Below are 23,582 nucleotides of genomic sequence, written 5' to 3'. Positions count from 1 at the left end.
AGCACTGATCACTCACGGAGTGAAGGCTGTACGCTGCTTCCCGATTGTAGTGAGCATTGTAGTGAGGATGGAGGTTCCCCAGCCCCAAGTGATGAGCTGGTGAATCTCATCCTCACTACAATCGTCACTACTACTACACTAGAAAGAAAGAAGACAGAAGAGCAGGATCGTGGAGGGCTGACAGGGGTAATAAAGATGGAGTCTCTAATGTGTCTGTGTATTTATTTCTATTAAAGAATTTTTTCTCTGTGTGGTGTCTTTCTTTTAACCCTTTATTGGAGATTCTTAATGGCCAGGTCAAACGTGCCTGACATTAAGAATCTCTGGCTTAATACTGGCTGGTAAAACAAAGCCAGTATTAACTCATGATTACCCAACAAGCCACCCGGCTCCAGGGCTGTTGGAAGAGTTGGATACAGCGCCAGATGATGGCGCTTCTATGAGAGCGCCATTTTCTTGGACGGCTGCGGACTGAAATCCGCAGCAGAGGCGCCCACAAACCTCGGGCTAACCTGTGCTGCGGATTCCAATCCCCAGCTGCCTAGTTGTATCCGGCTGGACACAAAAATAGGGCGAAGCCCACGTCATTTGTTTTTTAATTATTTCATGAAATAAGTGAAATAATTAAAAAAAACGGGCTTCCCTATATTTTTGGTTCCCAGCCGGGTACAAATAGGCAACTGGGGGTTGGAGGCAGCCCGTGGCTGCCAGCTGTACCTGGCTAGCATACAAAAATATGGCGAAGCCCACGTCATTTTTTTGGTGGGCAAAAAACTTCTGCATACAGTCCTGGATGGAGTATGCTGAGCCTTGTAGTTCTGCAGCTGCTGTCTGCTCTTCTCCATACAGACAGACAGCAGCTGCAGAACTACAAGGCTCAGCATACTCCATCCAGGACTGTATGCAGAAGTTTTTTGCCCCCTGAAAAAATTATGTGGGCTTCGCCATATTTTTGTATGCTAGCCAGGTACAGCAGGCAGGTACGGCTGCCCCCAACCCCCAGTTGCCTATTTGTACCCGGCTGGGAACCAAAAATAAAGGGAAGCCCTTTTTTTTATTATTTCATGAATTTCATGAAATAATTAGAAAACAAATGACGTAGGCTTTGCCCCATTTTTGTGTCCAGCCAGGTACAACTAGGCAGCTGGGGATTGGAATCCGCACCACCGGTTGGCCTGAGCTTTCTGGGCCCCACTGCTGCGAATTGCAGTCTGCAGCCACCTCAGAAAATGGCATTTTCATAGAAGCGCCATCTTCTGGCGCTGTATCCAACTCTTCCAGCACCTGCCTGCTATACCTGGCTAGCATACAAAAATATGGCGAAGCTCACGTCCTTTTTTTGTAGTTTTTTGGCAAAAAAAATAAAAAATGCTTCCCTGGATTTTCCATTGCCAGTGAAGGTAACACCAAGCAGTGGGGGTTAGCAGCCAGTAGCTGCTTGGATTACCCTTAGCTAGCAATACAAAAAATGCAGCGGGAGCCCATATATATTTTTTTTAATTATTTATTTAAATAACTAAAAATAAAATGTGCTTCCCTGTATTTTGATTGCTGGACATCACAGTGCTGTAAAAATAAATCTTTAAAAAAATGACATAGCGCTCCGCGGTATTTTTGATTCTCAGCGCAGATAAAGCAGACAGCTATGGGTTGCCACCCCCATCTGCCTGCCGTTACCTTGGTTGTCAATCAAAATACAGGGAAGCCCATTAATTTTTTCTATTTAAAAAATAGTTAAAAAAAAAAAATTACGTTGGGTCCCCCCATTTTTGATAGCCAGCTAGGCTAAAGCAGACGGCTGTAGCCTGAAAACCACAGCTGGCAGCTTTACCGTGGTTGGGGATCCAATGTGGAGGTCCCCTCAGGCTCTTTTTTATAATTATTTTATAAATATTAATAATTACACAATAAAAGTAGGGTCCCCCCCAAATTGGATCACCAGCCAAGGTAAAGCGGACAGCTGTGGTCTGGTATTCTCAGGGTGGGACGGTCCATAGTTATTGGGCCTTCACAGCCTAAAAATAGCAGGCCGCAGGCACCCCAGACGTGGCGCATCCACTAGATGCGCCAATCCTGGCGCTTCACCCCAGCTCATCCCGTGCCCTGGTGCAGTGGCAAACGGGGTAATAAATCGGGTTGATACTAGCTGTAAAGTCACCTGAGATCAAGCCCAGCAGTTTGTGATGTCATGGCGTCTATTAGATACCCAACATCATAAACTGTCAGTACTAACAAAAACAAAAAATCGACAAAAGAAATTTATTTGAAAAAACAGTCCCCAAAACATTTCCTCTTTCACCAATTTATTGTAAGAAAAAAAATAAAGGGGTCCCACGACGACTCTGGACCGTCTAGAATATGGGGGGGAGACACTCAGGGAACGTATCCCCCATTTTCTAGGAGTGCGGACCCTTCATGTGAGGAGTGTGGGTGCAATGAATCTGCACTCACTCTCCCCGGGTCCACAGCAGCAGAGTCCATGTCGTAATGGTTGCTACCAAAGCTGCAATGCCCTGCTCATGAGGTAAGGGCATGCCTAATCAGGAGAACTACTGTAGAGGAAGCTCTGCTCACTGGTATATAGGTGCTCAGAGGTAATAATAGATAAAATTAGTGAGTAACCTCGGCACTCTATATCTCCCAGACTAAGTCAGTAAGTCACAATGGATAGTAATGCAAAATCACTCTTTATTGGTCCGTATTAAGAAAATTTTTTTTTCATAAGCATATATGTTTTTGTCCAAAACAAGTTACAAATGACGTTTCGGCCTGAGCCTAAGATTGGACTTATCTGCATGTAATCATGAAAAATGACAATAATCAGTATCACATAAGAGTGAGAGAACAATAACATAAACTCTAACAATGTAGAGGTACAATTGGGATGCAGCAAAAAAATTGCAACACAGCAAGAAATGAAACACATGATACAAATGTCATAATACAGTACAAGGACAATATAGTAATGACAAATATGGGGTCAGAGTAGGCTTAGACAGCTCTGGTACGAAAAGAGATGTCAATCATAAAGTAACATGTGCAGTAGGTGTAGAGCTACAGTATGCATAGCAGAGCTAATGGGTAGACTGACCATAGAAAAAGAACGGAGAAAAAGTGGAGAAAAAGTGGAGAAAAAGTGGAGCATAAGAGGAGAAAAAGTGGAGAAAAAGTGGAGAAAAAAGTGGAGAAAAAAGTGGAGAAAAAGTGGAGAAAAAGTGGAGAAAAAGTGAAGAAAAAGTGGAGCATAAGAGGAGAAAAAGTGGAGAAAAAAGTGGAGAAAAAGTGGAGAAAAAGTGGAGCATAAGAGGAGAAAAAGTGGAGAAAAAAGTGGAGAAAAAGTGGAGAAAAAGTGGAGAAAAAGTGGAGCATAAGAGGAGAAAAAGTGGAGAAAAAGTGGAGAAAAAAGTGGAGAAAAAGTGGAGCACAAGAGGAGAAAAAGTGGAGAAAAAAGTGGAGAAAAAGTGGAGAAAAAGTGGAGAAAAAGTGGAGAAAAAGTGGAGCATAAGAGGAGAAAAAGTGGAGAAAAAAGTGGAGAAAAAAGTGGAGAAAAAGTGGAGAAAAAGTGGAGCATAAGAGGAGAAAAAGTGGAGATTAAGAGGAGAAAAAGTGGAGAAAAAGTGGAGCATAAGAGGAGAAAAAGTGGAGAAAAAGTGGAGCATAAGAGGAGAAAAAGTGGAGAAAAAGTGGAGAAAAAGTGGAGAAAAAGTGGAGATTAAGAGGAGAAAAAGTGGAGAAAAAGTGGAGCATAAGAGGAGAAAAAGTGGAGAAAAAGTGGAGAAAAAGTGGAGAAAAAGTGGAGAAAAAGTGGAGCATAAGAGGAGAAAAAGTGGAGAAAAAGTGGAGAAAAAAGTGGAGAAAAAGTGGAGAAAAAGTGGAGCATAAGAGGAGAAAAAGTGGAGCATAAGAGGAGAAAAAGTGGAGATTAAGAGGAGAAAAAGTGGAGAAAAAGTGGAGCATAAGAGGAGAAAAAGTGGAGAAAAAGTGGAGCATAAGAGGAGAAAAAGTGGAGAAAAAGTGGAGAAAAAGTGGAGAAAAAGTGGAGATTAGGAGGAGAAAAAGTGGAGAAAAAGTGGAGCATAAGAGGAGAAAAAGTGGAGAAAAAGTGGAGCATAAGAGGAGAAAAAGTGGAGAAAAAGTGGAGAAAAAGTGGAGCATAAGAGGAGAAAAAGTGGAGAAAAAAGTGGAGAAAAAGTGAAGAAAAAGTGGAGCATAAGAGGAGAAAAAGTGGAGAAAAAGTGGAGAAAAAGTGGAGAAAAAGTGGAGAAAAAGAGGAGAAAAAGTGGAGAATAAGTGGAGAAAAAAATGGAGAAAAAGTGGAGAAAAAGTGGAGAAAAAGTGGAGAAAAAAATGGAGAAAAAGTGGAACACCCTTTGGTACCTTTCATGTGGCACTAAGGGGTGCTTAGCTTTGTATTTAGCCAAAAAAATGAAAAAAAAATGACGTAGGGTTCCCCCTAGTTTTGTAGCCAGCTAGGGTAAAGCAGACGGCTGCAGCCTGCAGACCACAGCTGGCAACCTCACCTTGGCTGGTAATCCAAAACTGAGGGCACCCCACGCTGTTATTTTAAATTAAATAAATAATTAAAAAAAAAAACACGTAGGGGTCCCCCAAAATTGGATCACCAGCCAAGGTAAAGCAGACAGCTGGGGCCTGATATTCTCAGACTAGGGAGGTCCATGGTTATTGGAATCTCCCCAGCCTAAAAATAGCAGGCCGCAGCCGCCCCAGAAGTGGCGCATCCATTAGATGCGCCAATCCTGGTGCTTCGCCCCAGCTCATCCCGCGCCCTGGTGCGGTGGCAAACGGGGTAATATATGGGGTTAATACCAGATGTGTAATGTCACCTGGCATCAAGCCCTGGGGTTGGTGAGGTCAGGCGTCTATCAGATACCCGACATCACCAACCCAGTCAGTAATAAAAAAAAATAGACGACAAACACATTTTTATTTGAAAAAACACTCCCCAAAACATTCCCTCTTTAACCAATTTATTAGATTGAAAAACAAATCCAGGTCTGCTGTAATCCAAGGGGTTGCCATGACGATCCACACTGTCCCAGTCAATGAAGAGCAGGATGTTCCCCATTGGCTGGGAGAGCAATGCAGTGACCTGAGCTAACATCAATGGGTCAGCCCAGGTCACTGCAGGGGGGTGACAAGTGCTGCTGTCAGCGAGGTACATTACCTGCGCTGATCTCCAGCACTGCCGACAGCCCCTGTCACTGAGGTCAATGACCGGCGCCTTCACAGCAAGTATCGCGAGAGGTCCGTGACGTCACCGCTAGTCAGTCTCGGGTCGGAAGCGAGAGGTGATGTGACAAGCGGCGGCCATGGAGGACAGTGACAGCGCTGAGGTCGGGATGGCGGGACTTCATCACCGCAGGTAAGCCGAGCGGGGGGGGGGGGGGATGTGTGTGTGTGTGTGTGTATGTGTGTGTACATGCCGCGGGCAGGAGGGGGCGGAGCGAGCTGAGCGGGAAAGTGTGGGCTTCCTGCACGTAACTAAGATAAACATCGGGTTACTAACCAAAGCGCTTTGCTTGGATACCCGATGTTTATCTTGGTTACCAGCTTGTGGCAGGCTGCCAGCAATGGCTCCTGCACACTGTAGCTGTAAAAAGCCCTGCTTTTTGCTGCTAGAACCGTTCTCGAACGTATCTAGAACTATCGAGCTTTTAGCAAAAAGCTCGAGTTCTAGTTCGATCTCGAACAGCCCAAAAATCACTCGAGCCTAGAACTGGAGAACCACGAACCGCGAACCGCGCTCAACTCTAATCGTGACGGAGCCGGTGTACACTGGTAACTATGATACACATCGGGTAACTAAGGGACCTTAGTTACCCGATGTGTATAATGGTTACCAGCGTACACCGGCTCCGTCACGATCCCAGCAGCGCAAGGTTATGTCTGGCGATGCGTGCGGAGGGCCGGGGCGAGCGGCCAATCCATGCGGAGGGCGGGGCCAGGCCGAGGCGAGCGACCAATCCGTGGGGGGGTGGAGCCGAGGCGAGGCGAGCGGCCAATCCGTGCGGGGGGCGGGGCCATGGCGAGCCCAGCGGCCAATCAGCTTTGTGTCACCGTAACACAATTTTGGAGCAAGACAGACAGACAGACAGACAGAATAAGGCAATTATATATATAGATAAAACTTGCAGTGTTCTAAAAATATGCAAAGGTGTCCATTGCTTTTAAAAATTAGGTCCAACCCCTATCACTACATTGATAAAAGCTTTATTTTACTATCAGAGGGATCAAAATCTTGTGCTTCATTTCTCACAGCCTTAGTGTAGATCTACATGCTAAGGATTTTTTTTCACTGTGGATCAATTGAGAAATTTACAGAGAATTCACAGCTATTCTAAAAGTGTTGCATGCAGATTTTGGAGGGGATTTGCTGCAAGTTTCTGTGCCGCCCCCGTGCCAGCAGCCGGCGCTGCTCGGATCCGAGCCTTCAGGAGTGGTGGCTCTAGGGTCTCCGGACCCGGGGGTCTCTTGGACACGTTGAATAAATGGGGGGGACGTAGATGAACGGGCTAGGCCGTAGTAAGTTCGTGACGCCACCCACGGTGTGTGATGAGGTGGGACACCACCGCTGCTGTTATGGGGCACCCGGTCTGTGTCTCCTTCCCTCTGACTCTGTTCACTTTTGTTCAATTTTGGGCATCGGTGACTCTCTAGCCAGACGACTCTCTAAGCTCGTCGGGGTCAGCCGTAAGTTTTGGACTTCTTGAGGATACTTCAGAATTCCCTGACTGGCCCTAGCACCGAGACCATGTCTTCTCACACTTTAATCCTATTCTAGACTGGCTCCTCTCGAGACCTCCCAATCAACCCCTTTCCCACATTTGTCACTACCCCTTTAACCCTATCTTTTCCATCCTGCTGCTTTCTCAGCCCAACCACCAGGTGACGTCTCTGGTAACAGTCCCACTCTACTGTATCTGGAACCTGCACCCAGCTAGCAGCATAACATATCAACATACACATTTAGCAATAGGCAGAACACATGGCATGCCACATAACCAGATACTTTACATTGCAGGGCTCCACCATCTCCTACAAATTGTGGCTAAATGAAGTGCCAGGACCACAGGGAAATATATTGTGGCTTTTTTTAAAATGTATTTCTAGGAAAGGATTTTTGAGTTTATCCTTGTGAGTGGCTTAAAATAATCACAGATATGTATTTCTAAATGCTAAAGTTGTATTAGGTAGTAACCGCTACCATAATAACTCCAGATCTTCATGTCAGAATCAGAACTCACAGGTCTCATTACACTTACCGAATATCCAGTTGAGCAGTTGCAGTTACCATATGTGAGTGTCTGGTCGCCTGTATAGTTCCATGACCCCAAGCTGTTTTCACCCAAGCATTGCCTACAAGGAGAGTAACAGATGTAACACCTGATTCCACTGGTGCATTTTCTAATCTATTACATATCTCAATGCATGACCCATTACACTTGGGAAAAAAACGTTTTACGGTTTTATACAGTTTTGTTTCATGCAGTAATTTTATTCTAAGAAATAATGAACCCTTTCTGCGAATTATAAAGAATATTAATAATGGCTTTGAAGATCCTTCTTCTGTGTATATGCTCTCTTATTTTCGACCTGGTACTTTTATACAGTCATGAAAATCCTTGGTGACTTATAATAGGTTTATAATTTACAATAGGGAGGACATTATCCCATATATATTTCATTTTATATTGATTTGTTCTGCACATTCATCCACTCCTCCCATTCATTTATTAATTGCTTGGTCATGTTTTCCATAATGTGGATTTATTTAACTCTCTACAGCAGAGATCTCCAGCTTTTGTCTCTTCTGCTATTGCAAAAGTACATTTCTCAGCCTGCTGAAACAGTCAAATGCCGTTTTTTTTTCTATTTTGCTGTTACGGAGGTGTCGGGGTAACTGGAACCTCTAAATTGGCCCTCAGACTAGAGACCCTATGCTGTCCCTTATCCCAGAGGTAGGTTTGATGGTAGCAAGGTCTAGACCGCCAGTGAGACCCTAACTCCTGTCTGAACCCTCATCTAACACTCCCTCTCCTCCACCCCAGGAGAAGGCTTGGAGTGAATACCCCACAAATACCTCAGACAGGGGAAAAACCAAAACACATGCACACTGCAACCAGACACGAGGGAGAGACAATAAGTGCCCAGGAAGAAATAAAACACAGGGTATAAATAAACTATCAACAGGAATCTTTTCGTACCACACAGGAAAGCACATGACCAATCACCAGGCTCTGGATCACTAAAATAGGGACCGATATCGCTGAAGCAAAGCTGAGCTATATTTGGCAAGGAGCAACCGGATCCAGCACCTTATAAAGAGTGAAGGCGACTGTGAGTTGTACTCACAGCAGTTCACAAGCCATCAGAAATTAACTCTTGCTGGACTGGAGAGCAGTAAAGCTAAAACAGCCGACGCCCGAGTCAGGCTAAGCAATTAAAAGACCTCAGGTTGTTTATCATGTCTGACACTTTATTGTGAATAGAATTTGATGCTGCCATTCCACCCAGAGAGTGCAAAGCTGAATACCACATGACATTTGGCTTCATCTCTTCATGGGCACAAAAGTATAGAAAAATTGTGTCGGTACTATGTGAGAAATAGATGTTATGAGAAATGATTATTTTGTGTTTAGTGATTGACTGACCCTAAAATTCTAAAATCTTTGCATCTCACAGTTCAAACCAGTGAATCAATTACATTTTCCAGTAGCAGGACCACCATTGACATCTTTTCCGATCAAATGAATTTACACAATGGACTTTGCAAACTGCTCATTTAGTTAAAACAGTGGTTGACTTGAAAGAGTGTGCTAATGTGCTTACGAGTTTTGATCCAAGCAGGCGGTGTCTATGCCAGGAAACGAGGACATTGCATTCATCAGGTCTCCACTTGTGTCATTAGAAATTCTGCAAAATGAATGGAAATGCAATTTAGCAAAAAATGAAAAATTTGCTGTCATGAACAGAGCGGCTTATGAAAGAGTAAAGTTCTGACAATTGAGGTAAAGGCCATTCTGATGTCTCTTCACCAACAAGAGTTTTTAAGCCTATAAATCATGGTGAAAAATATTAATCTACATTTACATGGGGTTTTCTTCACTAATGTATTTAAATGATATAATTCTATCAGATGGATGTTCTGGTACTTTAAATAAAAAGTACCTCTCAGGTTTAAAGCTGAACCCATATAGGTGTATGTGTCCCTATTGTTTTCTTTTCCAGCAGACTTGAAGGAGATTGTCTCTATAATACAGTGCTATACAGTAGCACCATACTACGGCATTGTCCCGATGTGACTGAAGGCAAGCGAGGAGGGATGGGGGCTTCTGCTGTCCCTCACGCTAGCGTCACTAGGCTATCCCTAAACTCAGGGTTTCCCCTAATGGTGGAGATGCCTTAGTCCCATGCCTGACTATACTCCTGACCAGTACTACTCTGATTCCTCCCTCCCACCAGGGAAAGAAGAGGCAGGAGAAAGTTGGAAAGACAAATTAAGGCAGACAGGGAAAATCCAAAACTCTGTCATGCTGCAAACACACAGCGACAAACAAAGAGAGTCTAAGGAGGAAAGCAAGAGCAGGAAAGTAGAAACAACAAGACAACAAGGTTTTACTCCACAATCGTACTCAGCAAGAAGTACTATAACCACCAGTTAGTCTGGATCACAACACCTTACCAGACTAAGATAAACTATAGCTGGCATAGAAGGAAGGCTCTAGCCAGCATATATAGGAGTAGAGCAAATGTGACAGGCTTCACCACAACATGTGATCAAAGCAGACTCACAAGCAGACCAGTAGAGATGATCTCTTGCTAGCCTGCCTATGAACTACCAATATGTTGGTCGACACCCAAGTCAGCCTACGCTGATTACAGACATCAGAGAAGTTATCAGGCGAGTGTTAAAATCTGTAGGGTTTGAACAGATCCCAACACTGCCATGACAGTCGGTGATGTTCGTAAAAAAAACTCCATGTGAGAGGCATAGTAGGACAAAGCTGCAGGTACTCCGTGTGCCTCCATACAGACTGCTTGCATGGTGCTTGAGGCCTTCATTATCAAAAATAAATTGAAGTAAGTGAATCTTTCTCACCCAAACGCAACGACTTGCTCTTTGGTGCCATACAGCTCAGGAGACAATAGGAGCGCGGGGTACTCCGCATATCCGATAGAAAGTGATCCCAATCCCATGGCAGCAATGACAAATAATACTGGAAGCAGAATTTGTGAAATCAAACCCTTCCAGTTCCTTTTGGAGTTGTGAAACCTTTTTATGAACATGGCCATAATCTTCTTCAAAAGGAGCTTGAAACCTTTCACCTTTTCCATCCTGGTCAGCGGTTGATCTGCATAATCATATAAAAACAGCTACAGTGTAGAACTGACAAGGACATGAATTGATTGACAAATTCATAAGATGAATAAATCAATGAAACAGGTTTATCTAACACTTCTTAATCACTAATTACTTATGTTGTATACACAAATTATGTCCTTGGGCACATTTGTAATGACAAGGTCTTCTAGTGTATAGTACCAATGTTTTTTATACCCTGCTGTACTTCTTACTTTTACTTATGTTCTGGATGATGGATTTCCACTATAACTAATACCATAAGGGCATTGAGACTTCACCTCTATCAATTCTCATGGAAAGACAAAGATGAGTACATTATGTGGTTTCGTGACCCCTTATTATCCCCCATACTGTGGAATGATCTGCCACAACATATCAGATGCTTGCCTACCTTGACAAGCTTTAAAAGAACCTGAAGAGCCACCTCTTCCGACAAGCCTACAACCTGCAGTAACCCTCAGTCTGATATAACGCCGAGCAACCAGCTCTACCCTCACCCACTGTATCCTCACCCATCCCTAGTAGACTGTGAGCCCTCACGGGCAGGGACCTCTATCCTCCTGTACCAGTCTATACCATGTGTGCCCCTTTTCACATGTAAAGCGCCATGGAATAAATGGCGCTATAATAATAAATCATAATAATAATTATTATTGTTTTTTTCTATCTTCAAGGTTAATTATTGCTACCATATATAGTTTTTGGCAATAAGTTCCGTGAAACATACCACCTCTGTCGAAAAGATTGTATGAGTTTGTAGAAGATTCATCATCTACTACAAGATTGTCCCTTGAAGGCACAACCCTTGAAGACAGATCGTTTTCTTCATCCAGCCCATCAGTTAGTTTTAGGAACACCTACAAAAGAAATGCAATAAACTAGTGTATTGGATATTTAGGATACAATTTTTTTATTTGTTCCCTGTGAATGTGACTTTACTAGTAGTGAATACATTGTTTTTCATTCACAGAAACGGCTAACTATAACATATGTTAATGTTCCTTTGAATTTGAGTGCTTATCTGGGACTTTGCCTTTTTTTCTCAATCAGGCTAAAAAGTTACAGGCCGGTAGTTACTAATTAACTGCCTCTTTGACCTTGTGTCCATTTCTGCCAACTCAAAGCAATCATGGGCTGCTCCTATCTGTGATTCTGCTGTTTCATTTGACCTCAGGTCAACAAAGCCATTCTTTCACTTCCGCTCTGATTTGTAACGGAGCATTACTGCTGACGTAATCTTGATTGAAAAGTGACTCCCTGCAGTTAGGCAGCAGGGAGCCGGCTGTCCATCTGCATGACATTGGCAGTAACAGTCTGTCCACATAGCAGAGTGGAAGAGAAGAAGCTGCTCTGTTGACGTAATGTCTCTGGAAACTGCAGATTCACGAGCAGGAGCGGTCCGTGACCGTTCTGAGCTGGTAGAGATCTGTGCCGCGCAGAACAGACAGGTAGACAAAAAATGCTAGCCTTTAAGTTCTAGAAGGAAATTGAAGACTTGCTTTCTAGTTCCTTTGCAGATGACAAATTGGGGTGCATGCCGCAGGACAGCCTTTATTCAGTTGCTTTTTGGGCTTTTTATAGTCATACTACAAGCATGATACAATGCACTATTAAAAATAATTCAGTTTATGAACCTACGCTGATAACTTCTTTTTGGAGTACAAATGATATTTTTACACTTTTTAGATGATTAACTAGACTGTATATATTTCATTTTCAGAAAACACCATTGAAAGGGCAACAATTCGAAGGAACATTCACACAGCTGAAGACATTATTAATTTTATGTTTGTTTCCAGGCACTAACTTACTGCACATTATATGTTTATTTGTTAAGCATTATTTCTAAATTGGAAAGCAACATGAGCGGAAAATGTCAAGAGAACAGATGTACCGGCAAACATAGTTTTTTTTTCTCTTCCGATGATATTAATATAAAATATAATACTGTTGGGTAAAAATGTAATTTGCTTTCCTTAAATCTTGTAGTTACCACTCACTTCACTGATTTAAAGGGATAAAGGGATTGTCTCAAGTTTGAAATATATCCCTTATGTACAGGATAGGGAATAATTTTCCAATCATTGGGGGTCCCACTGCAGGGACCCCTACTAATTCTAAGATCCGATGCTCGGAAGAGACCTGTGTGAATGAAGCGATGGTCAATCTTGTTCACATCAGCTTCATTCGTTGTCTATGGGACTGCTGGAGATAACCGAGCCCTGCGTTTAGCTGGTCTTTGTTAAAGAGGTTGTCCACAACTTTTACATTGATGGCGTATACTTAGCGGTACTTTGCACGTTGCAAAATCGCTACTGCGATATCGTCGGGGTCAAATTGAAAGTGACGCACATCCGGCGCCGGTAACGACATCGCAATGTGTAAATCCCAGGTGCGACGATGAACAAGCACAGAAGCGTGAAAATTCGCTGATCTGTGTCACGTCGTTCATTTCCATAATGTCGCACCAATAGGACATACGATTTAGTTCCTCGTTCCTGCGGCAGCATACATCGCTGTGTGTGAAGCCGCAGGAGCGAGGAACATCTCCTTACCTGACTCCACCGCCAATGCGGAAGGAAGGAGGTGGGCGGGATATTTACGTCCCGCTCATCTCCGCCCCTTCACTTCTTTTGGCCGCCTGCCGTGTGACGTCGCTGTGACGCCGCATGATCCGCCCCCTTAGGAAGGAGGCGGGTCGCCGGCCAGAGCGACGTCGCAGGGCAGGTAAGTGTGTGTGAAGCTGCCGTAGCGATAATGTTTGCTACGGCAGCTATCACAAGATATCGCATGTGCGACGGGGGCAGGTACTATCACGCTCGGCATTGCTATCATCGGCTAGCGATGTCGCAGCGTGCAATGTACCCCTTAGGATAGGTCATCAATGTCTGATCGGCCGGGGTCCGACACCGTGCTCCTCCGCTGGTCACCTGTTCTCGGTCTCAGCGGTGGCAGCAGGCAGCTGGAAATCCTGGAACTGCTCTGTCTTCTGACAGTGGTCGCGGCAGAGTACTGCACATCTGCCTCCTAGTATCCGGCCGCAGCCGCTATCAGAAGACAGAGCAGCACTGGAACTGAGCATTTCCAGCTGCCGCCGCTGGCTGAGGCCAGCTGATCAGTGCTCAGTGTTAAACCCTGGCCAATCAGACATTGATGACTTATCCTAAGGGGTACTTTGCACACTACGACATCGCAGCTGCGATGTCGGTGGGGTCAAATCGAAAGTGACGCACATCCGGTGTCGATGTCGATATTGTAGTGTGTAAAGCGTTATTGATACGATTAACGAGCGCAAAAGCGTCGTAATCGTATCATCGGTGTAGTGTCCGACATTTTCATAATTGCGCGGCAGCGATGGTACGATGTTGTTCCTCGTTCCCCTGCGACAGCACACATCGCTGTGTGAGAAGCCGCAGGAGCGAGGAACATCTCCTACCTGCGTCACCACGACTCACGCCGGCTATGCAGAAGGACGGAGGTGGGCGGGATGTTTACATCTCACTCATCTCTGCCCCTCCGCTTCTATTGGCCGCCTGCCGTGTGACATCACTGTGACGCTGTACGACCCGCCCCCTTAGTAAGGAAGCGGTTCGCCGGCCAGAGCGACAGGGCAGGTGAGTGCATGTGAAGCTGCCATAGCGATAATGTTCGCTATGGCAGCGATCACAAGATATCACTGCTGCGACGGGGGCGGGGACTATCTCGCTCGGCATCGCAAGCATCGGCTTGTGGTGTTGTAGTGTGCAAAGTACCCCTAAGAATAGGTCATCAATATAAATGTAGTGGACAACCCCTTTAAGGATGAATGGAAAATATGTGCATATGATCGAACACCGCTCTGTTGGTTTGAGGTCTCAGTGGTTAGACCGCAGTGATTGGGAGATTTTCCAAACTTGAGACAACCTCGTTTAAGCTATGCTTATCAGTTCAGTGGTGTTGGTCATTTTGGGTGAAGCAAAATTATAATTTAGCTTCATATCCATGGGAGGACACATGATTGGTGCAATCTGTGCAGCTACACAGGGGCCCAAGGAGTAAGGGTGCCCATTTCTACTTCCAAAGAGGAGGAATTGTGTATTCTGATGAGCTTTTGACCTGCAATGGACTAGTGATGAGTGAGCTCTTCTATGCTTGAGTGCTCGGTACTGTAATGCCTGCCTGGATCCACAGACTCAGATGGGCTGTAATGGACAGGCTAGAGGGAAGCCACTCACCAAGCAGGACCCCTAGAACCATGAAACCCTTTAACCCCAAATACAGGGATTTGGAATTACACAGGGCCCCGGTGATCACTACCTGTGGAAGGCTGCAGTTCGATGAAAGTAGTAGTCAGGCAGGGTCAAACCGGGAAATGCAAAACAGGGACAGAATCATGCAGGCAAAGACGTAATCAGAAAACAAAGCAGAGGTCAAATCCAGATCGGGCAGCAAGGTACATAAACATCAGGCAGGAGGGTAGCAAGGAAACAAGCAGAAGTCCGAACACCAGAATCACTAAACAGAACAGTGAGGGACAGGAACCAGGAATACAGAACTATCTCTGGCAGTGGTCAGCAGACAGGAGGGGAAATAAGAAGGGCATGGTGTCTTCCCATTGGTTGTAGCTGAATGATGGTAACTTCAGCTGGAAAACACACGCTCCTACAGTCAGCCAGTGGTACTGCAGATTCCAAGGAAACCCGGCCGATTGGATGAGCGGAGCCTGCGCCCACCGGCGCCACTGGCATCGACTCCTCTCCCATTACCAGCACTATCCACGGCAGGAACACAGCGTCACCTGGTGATCCAAGCAGAAGTTGCTAGAGCGGACTCTGATGGGGACATAACAGGTACTCATAACGAGCACCTGTATGCTCAGCCGTACGCTTCATTTGTGTACCGAGTATAATGGAAGTCAATGAAGAATTCAAGCATTTATCTTATACTAGCTGTACTACCCGGCTTCGTCCAGGTTAATAACTGTTGTTCACAAAATAGAATGTATTAACATTCCCGGGATAGAATGTATAAATAGAATGTATTAACGCCCGGGATAGTAACTGTCTCTCTGTTTCTCTCTCATTCTCTGTCTGTCTCCCCCTCTGTATATATCTCTCTGTCTCTCTCTATCTCTTTGTCTGTCTGTCTCTGACTGTCTCTGTCTCTTTCTTCGTCTGTCTCAATCTCTTTCCCTGTCTGTCTATCTGTCTCTTTCCCTGTCTGTCTATCTATCTCTGTCACTTTCCCTGTCTGTCTCTTTCCCTCTCTTTCCCTGTCTGTCTCTTTCCCTCTCTTTCCCTGTCTGTCTCTTTCCCTCTTTCCCTCTGTCTCTTTCCCTGTGTCTGTCTCTTTGTCTCTTTACCTGTCTTTGTCTGTCTCTTACCCTGTCTGTCTCTTTCCCTTTCTTTCCCTGTCTGTCTGTTTCCCTGTGTCTGTCTCTGTCTCTTTGTCTGTGTCTGTCTCTTTCCCTGTCAGTCTGTCTCTTTGTCTGTGTCTGCCTCTTTGTGTCTGTTTCTTACCCTGTCTGTGTCTGCCTCTTTCCCTGTCTGTGTCTGTCTCTTTCCCTGGCTGCATTGTGACACGCCAACATTCCATATAAGGGCGTGGCTGCGCATTCTTCTGAAGTTCTGGCTGCACTGTGGCTCGCAGCTCCATTCGTTTTAATGGAGGCAGGTTTTTTGGTGAATAACTGTAAAGCGCAGGGTTAAAATTTCCCCTCAAAACAGCCTATGACGCTCTCGGGGTCCAGACGGGTCAGTGTGCAAAATTTTGTGGCTGTAGCTGCGACGGTGCAGATGCCAATCCCGGACATATACACACACACACATACACACACACACACACACACACACACACATTCAGCTTTATATAGTAGATATCTTATCTTATTTATCTTATATTTATCAAGCATTTATAGCAGATTTTTGGAAAAAATGCTTGCGTTCACCATTGACTTCCATTATACTCAGTACACGAGTCGAGCCCATCCAGGTGTTCGACTGCTCACTACCAGTAGCAAGCACCCAAGCATGGTAGTGCTCACTCATCACTACAACGGACCCATACGCTGTTCTTACAGAGAGGCTTATTTCTGCCTGTGTCCGCCAGTGGTCATAACTGTTTAATGAACAGATTTATTATTTAAGAAGGAGAAAAGACTATTCCCTGCAGATGAGCTGCTCCACCCATTATATAATATTGTGTACCATCAAGGTAGCTGAGATAACCACGCTCTTCATGTTTTCTGTATACTGTTTAGTAGTATTATTTATGTGTACAGTGTGGCATCATTATATACTATTTATAGTGACAGTATTTACTTTATAATGAGGACACTGTGTTTTTTTAAATATATATACTATTTGTAAGTGTGTATAGTATAACACTGAAAGAGCTGTATGTCATCAGTGCACAGTTGAGTATTGTGGATGTAGTTGTCTTTACAGAGAGCAAAGAGTTAAACAATTGCACGTGCTTACCTCTTCTATTGTGGTGTCTGAGATGCCGTAACAGCCAATCTGTAGGTCATTCAGATTAGTGTCCAGATCACGGAGGAGTGAGAGGTAGGCACCGGATATCGCTGCACTGAATGGAGGAAGGACGTACGCTAGTTCTCCACCGACATCTTCCTTCAGTGTAGCTTGGGGGATGTGGGATTGAATTAAAGCGGTCACTCTTTGTGAATCGCAGACATTGTCATCTGTCTGTTCAGGAAACTGGAATAGAATTACATGTTAATAGCTAGATTTTTATTGCCATTTATTCCAACTTCTGTTTTGAATCCAAAGATCATACTCTTATAATGACCGAGTTATCATCTAACTGATGGTTTTGGTGTAAAGAGAAAAAATTGTTGTATGAGTTTGAAAATGAAACACTGGCAGAGAGATGCTGCTTCTGATGCAAGTGCCCCATGGACGAAGCTAAATCTACATAAAGCAAGACAGATTCAGAGAGGTCACACTTGCTATTCCAATGTAGCCCATACTCAATGAATCGTGTGCCTGCAAAGAGTTATCTTTCACTGTCTCTGCTGTTTTTTTATATGCAGATGGATAGTATAGAGCATTTGTCATGGCTCAACTCAAGGGCTCGATTCGGTAACCTCTGGTTGTGTGGTCAGTCTCCCTTTCTGTTGGACAACAGCCGGTTTTCTCTCTGTCGAACTGCTGATAGTTCTCTTGGCTTTCCTTTCATTGTCTGTTTTACTTCTATTTTGGTGTTTCCACTTTCTCATTGTATTTGACCTATCACATCTTGGGTGGGGCTACTTATACTCACCATGCGCATGCCTTCATTGCTGGCTATATTCAAAGATAGATGGATGTTTGGAGTCCCAACTCTTCCATTAAGCATTATCTTGCTGATTTATCTCTGCTACAGTTTGTTTGTGAATTCCCTTCCCAGCATTCTTCCCATTCTGTTACGGTTAGGATTTGGGGGCTTCTACCCATTCAATTTGTCTTTTGGGTTTTGTTCTGTTTTCCTCCTTCTGTCCTGTACAACTGTGTCAATATGTTCTTAGAGTGTGAGACGCAGGGCTACCTGTGTGCACTTAATTTGTTATTGTTGTTTTGTGTTACACTATCTTTATAGTTGGCGGTACAGTTAAGGGCATTCAGGGTCAGCCGACATTGAGTAGAAGCGCCATTGCATAATTATAGGGTCCCAACCTCTGCTATTTGGCAGGTACAAATCAGGGTCAGATTTAGGTATTCCTAATCTGAATATGGACCTTTGGATTGCAGGTTTTACATATCTCCTGGTTCATCCCCGTATGAGTGGTTGTGCTCAGTTGTAACAGTACTACACAGTTCTTTTATACAGCGCTTTCAAAAAGTATTCATACAACGTGAACTTTTCCACATTTTTTCACATTACATCCACCAACGTAAATGTGTTTTATTGGGATTTTATGGGATATTCCAACAATATGGAACAAGTATTTGTGAAGTGTAAAGGAAATTATATATGGTTTTCTAAATATTTCAAAAATATGTACAAGGTATGTCACAACTCCTCTGCACACTAAATTAAAGGAGCCCCGCTCGCTGATGCTTTAGCAGTGGAGGAAATGGTGAGGGGCAATTTTTTTTTGCAAATTGAATCTCAAGGTGTTTGAATTTGTGTTAAACTTCAGGAAATTCATATTGGTATGAATATAATTCACTATGTCAGCTGCATGAGGCTCTGTTCCCTTTAGCGTTACGAGAGGGTTTGCTGATAAGTCTTTAGCTTTATTGACAAATAAACAAGATAGGATGATGAAACTTTACATTTATTTCATACTCTCCACTGATATCAACACACTTCTGTATTGTATCACTTTATCGGTATTCCAAGTTCTGTAAACCTAGCAAAAAGAAGTATTTTTGTTGTGCCTCAAAACAGGCATCCGTAGCAGCCATGGCATCAGAAATGGTGCGAAATTTGGTACCCTTGAGTTGTTTCGTCAGGTTTGGAAGCAGATGATAGTCTGAGGGAGCTAGATCTGGTGAATAAGGTGGATGGTTTACCAGCTGGAAGCCCATCTCTGCCAGTTTTGCTGTGGCCGCTTGTGCAGTGTGAGCGGAGGCATTGTCTTGCAGGAACAAGATTCCTTTGGACAGCTTGCCGCGCCTTTTGGCCTTCAGAGCTGTGTTCCATTGGTCCAAAAGTTAAATGCAATACCTTTCATTGATGGTGGAACCCTTTTGAAGGTAGTCCACTAGCAGCACACCCTCATTTTCCCAAAACACAGACGCCATCACCTTAGTGGCTGATTTTTGGACCCTGAACTTCTTTGGACAAGGAGAACCACTGTGCCTCCACTCTTTTGACTACTCCTTGTTTTCAGGGTCATACAAATAAATCCAGGTCTCCTCCATAGTGACTAGTCAATCAAGGAAGTTCTTATTAGTCCGGAAACGCTGACAAATAGACCGTGAAGTTTTACCTCGCATGCTTCTCTGATCTGTTGTCAAACATTTGGGGACCCACTTTGCAGATAGCTTCCTCATGTCCAAATGTTCATGGATAAGGACAGAAACACGTTCACGGGAAATCCCCATGATGTCTGCTATTGCTTTAGCTGAAATTCCTCAATTCTCCAGTATGAGGTTGTGCACAGCATCGACGATCTCCGGAACAACAACCACTCTTGGCCGTCCATGACGTTCCTCATTATTGGTGCTGAAGTGGCCCATTTTAAATTTAGCAACCCAGTTCTTAATTGTGGAATATGAGCGGCATTGATCCTCCAATGACTGCAACATATCACCATGAATATCCTTCATGGACTTTCCTTGCAGAAACAAGAATTTTATCACTCCTCTGCTCTCAGTTGCTGTGAATATCACATTAGACTCCGCCATTTTGTTTTCCCGAGTGTGTAAAACACTGTTGCCATAAGCAACAAACACAAAATTTTGAAAACATATAGTAGACACATAAGGCTTTCATTTGATGTAATATTTGTTACAAAAAAAAAGTCACGAAGCCAAAGACTTATCAGCAACCCCTCCTATTATAATTTCCACTTTTAAATGATACATGATGGATACAACAAATCAGCTTTGTAACAAATACAAATAGAATCTATTTCCATCTATTTCCTCATCTGATCAGTTAGATTATCTAAATTAGGCAGCATATGTCAAGCATATCCATAGATCCACAGTTACCCAATAGAGTCCAAAAGAATATCCTTTGGCCTCTCTGTAAAGCACATACTGTGCAGCTATGGGCAATGTATGTGCCTGTTAGACTTTAGAGCGGCATCTGTTGGGAAATTTTGGAAACATATCGCAACGGTAAACTGCAAATACTTTGTATTGACCATATCAGTACAATGCTAGACGCGGCCAATGAGGGCACGTCTTGTGTCTTTTGTTTGGTGCCAATGATTGCCACATTACATCAGTGATGTCTGCCTCCTTCGATGCCCTATTGTGCCCTAGATAGCTTGAGAGTCTCCCACCAACTTATCTGAATGCCATCTGTGCCATTATAAATACATTTTCATAACCCACTTCCGTTGTTTTTAACTTCCACAGACATTTAAAGAGTTTGGTCTGTTTATTCAAGGTCATTCTGATAACAGGGAAGTGCAGAATGGATACAAATGAGATTATTAATTGGTTTACAAAACCCTTGCATTTCCCATACAGTTTTCAACTCTCCGTTGTCGGGTTTCCATGGAAAAAGAGCAGCATGTCTATGTCTAATTGTTTGGCCTTGTATATCTCCAGTGCCTTCATTAATGTATGGTCTCTGAATTCAATCACAAAGTTCTTTTATGCATAGGCTGATGGAGCTATGAAAGTAAAGTCAGAATCTGCTACTTGTCCTGGCGCCCACTTATCATAGTTTTATGCATGCACGATGCATCATTATTCTGCCTTTTGCTTTTATTTCCTGGCCTTGTGATCAAGGCATGTCTGGATTGTGAATTAGAACTTCTGGAGTCGATAAGCTGGTTCACATTTGAGGTCAACCCAATAAGATGCATCAGTCCTGGTATTTTAAGACCAGAGAAGAATTAATTTGTTTGGTAACTTTTGTTCTTGAAGTTTGTGCCGAGTTGTGGAAGAAGATTGCAGAAGGAATCGCTGTTAACTCTTTTCCATCTGGGTCTAGTATTTTTTGTTTTTTTCCATATAAAATCTCTTAATTTGATTTTATTTAGAAAATTGTATCACAAATATGTATAAGCCATAATGACAGCACCGACTCGCATTGAATTGATGAGCGTCATTCTCATGAAAGAAGGAATGATGAATAATGAATGGCTTGAGAAAGGGCCTTACTTATCTCATTTGTTCTTGCCGAGACTAGAAAATATCTCCCTGCTGATATAAAAGCAAGACAGATATTATATATCTGTATAATATACACTACTTATAAAAAGTTAGGGATATTTAACTTTCAGGGGACATTTCAGGAAGATCCCTAATGCACGCTAAAATTTTAAGGTGCAGTTAATTTGACCTTCTCTAAACTTTTGAATGCACATGTCCAACTGTTTAATGGTTCAGTGCTTTTTATACAACTTGCTGTTCTTTAAGAAGGAGATAATGGCAAAATTCATAACAGGAGTTTGAATCATAAATCGCGCAATAAATTTTGAGGTTCAATTAGAAAGGGTATTTAAACAGTCCTTCTCATCATACTGTTCATATTTTGACATCATGAGACCAAGATGACACCTAACAATTGATGAACAGTACCTCAACATTGCGAGGCTTCAAGCAGAATGATCTGAGATGGAAGTGCTCACTGAGCTTAGAGTGTCATCTGCAGGTTGCAACAGAGATAAAGAGAGACTGAAAGAGTCCCAGGAAGGCATCGGATGGGACGTCTCTTGGCCCCATCCCACACTGATGACCGCTTCATTGCGAACAATGCCCTTCGAAACCAGATGATGAACGCCACACAAATCCAGGCACATTTATGGAAGGTGAGAGGCACTCAAGTGTCACGTTAGACCAATTGAAACTGTTTACATCAGTGTGGTCTGTGTGCTTGATGACCTGCAAGGGTACCTGACCATACCATCAGGCACAGGCGTCATCGTCTTGCTGGATGAGGGACCAGTGGAACTCAGTGTTTTTCACTGATGAAAGTCAATTCACGCTGAGCAGACATGATGGCCACAAATTATGTTGGAGACGTCAAGGAGAGCGCTATACATCAGTCTCTGTTGTCACCAGATGAGCCTTTAGTGGTGGTGGTGTTACAGTGTGGGAAGGAATGTTTAGTCAATACAGAACTGCCCCACACTATGTGAATGGTACAGTGACAAACCCCTACTACTTGAATAACATCATCAATCCATTCATTGTGCCTCTGCATGAACAACACAGGCCTAATTTCATCTTCATGGACAACAATGCTCAAGTTCATCGAGGTCCCATCATTAGGGAATGGCTGCTGGAGACTGGGGTACCTCAAATGGAGTGGCCTGCACTTTCTTCAGACCTGAATCCCATAGAAAACTTATGGGATCAGCTATGTTGCCATGTAGAGGCTCATAACTGTGTACCCCAGAATCTCAATGACCTGAGGGCCGCTCTTCAAGAAGACTGGGATGCCATGCCTCCGCAGACAATAACTCCTCTTGTGAATAGCATGAGATATTGTCGAGCTGTAATTGATGCTTAAGGCCACATGATAAGCTATTGAGACAGACATTTTTTTTTTGGGGAGGGGGGTATACCCACCAATGTTGTTGGCTTTTGTTGCAATACATTTTTTGAGAGGTGGAAATCACCACTGCATGCTTCTACTTAAGTGCCCGACTTTCATGACAAACTATCAATGTAGCAGGAACTTTTTAGAGACAAAATAGAAAAATTCCTGGCACTCCCAGACCAACAGCTTGTCATAAAAATACAATTTTAATGGGAATACATATTAAAATACAGAAGACCAACGGCCTGGGATAGAACCAGATGCGTTTGCGGCGCTCAATAACGCCCTTACTGCTTTCTTATGAGTAAGAACGTCTTTGAGCACCAGAATGTGTCAGCCTACACGAGGCCATTGGTCTTTTTTTTTTTTAACATTTTTCCATTAAAATTGCGTTTTTAAGACAAGTTGTTAGACTAGGAGTACCAAGGTCAACCATCAACCAGGAACTTATTAAGTATTTCATAAATTTCACCCGAAAGCCAAATATCCCTAACTTTTTGTGAGATATATATATATTATATACAGTATATATATATAGTATATATATATATATATATATATATATATATGTACACACACACACATATATATAAAACATGTATACACATTTGGCTCACCATCAAGGCTGTGATCACCTTGGCTAAATTGGCAGTACTAGTTTGTAATGGATATCTTCAACACGAGCTAATATTACCCGACAGCGGCTGCTACACATTAAATGGAGATATGCTGTACAACTCTATTCAGTGTTTACATCCACCTGCCACCACACCAAGGCTAACAGTAGCTGACCTTGTAGACTGTGAGCCCTCGCGGGCAGGGACCTCTATCCTCCTGTACCTGTTTGTGTCTTGTATTGTTTATGATTATTGTACTTGTCCCTATTATGTATACCCCTTTCACATGTAAAACGCCATGGAATTGATGGCGCTATAATAATAATAAATAATAATAATCATTGGCAGTGCTCCATGCCGGACTCCCACTAATCTGATATTGATGTCCTATCCTAAGCATAATCCCTTTTAAATGGGTATTCTCAAATTTG

At 43.4% G+C, this 23,582-nt stretch overlaps 1 protein-coding gene across 1 annotated transcript in view; it reads right to left on the bottom strand.

The window, feature by feature from the left end:
* The window catches only part of ABCA12 (ATP binding cassette subfamily A member 12), a 158,325-nt gene that overhangs the window by 88,502 nt on the left and 46,241 nt on the right, over positions 1-23,582 (bottom strand). Inside the window, exons 13-17 of the mRNA XM_075319698.1 lie at positions 16,843-17,079; positions 11,112-11,241; positions 10,121-10,373; positions 8,851-8,934; positions 7,284-7,377 (exon numbers count right to left, since the gene is read on the bottom strand). Coding sequence (XP_075175813.1) covers positions 7,284-7,377; positions 8,851-8,934; positions 10,121-10,373; positions 11,112-11,241; positions 16,843-17,079 — 798 coding nt within the window. The remainder of the gene's footprint in view (positions 1-7,283; positions 7,378-8,850; positions 8,935-10,120; positions 10,374-11,111; positions 11,242-16,842; positions 17,080-23,582) is intronic.

The sequence above is a fragment of the Anomaloglossus baeobatrachus genome, chromosome 7 (assembly GCF_048569485.1).
Source record: "Anomaloglossus baeobatrachus isolate aAnoBae1 chromosome 7, aAnoBae1.hap1, whole genome shotgun sequence".
NCBI classification, from domain to species: domain Eukaryota; kingdom Metazoa; phylum Chordata; class Amphibia; order Anura; family Aromobatidae; genus Anomaloglossus; species Anomaloglossus baeobatrachus.
This window is presented reverse-complemented; position numbering and strand designations above follow the sequence as displayed.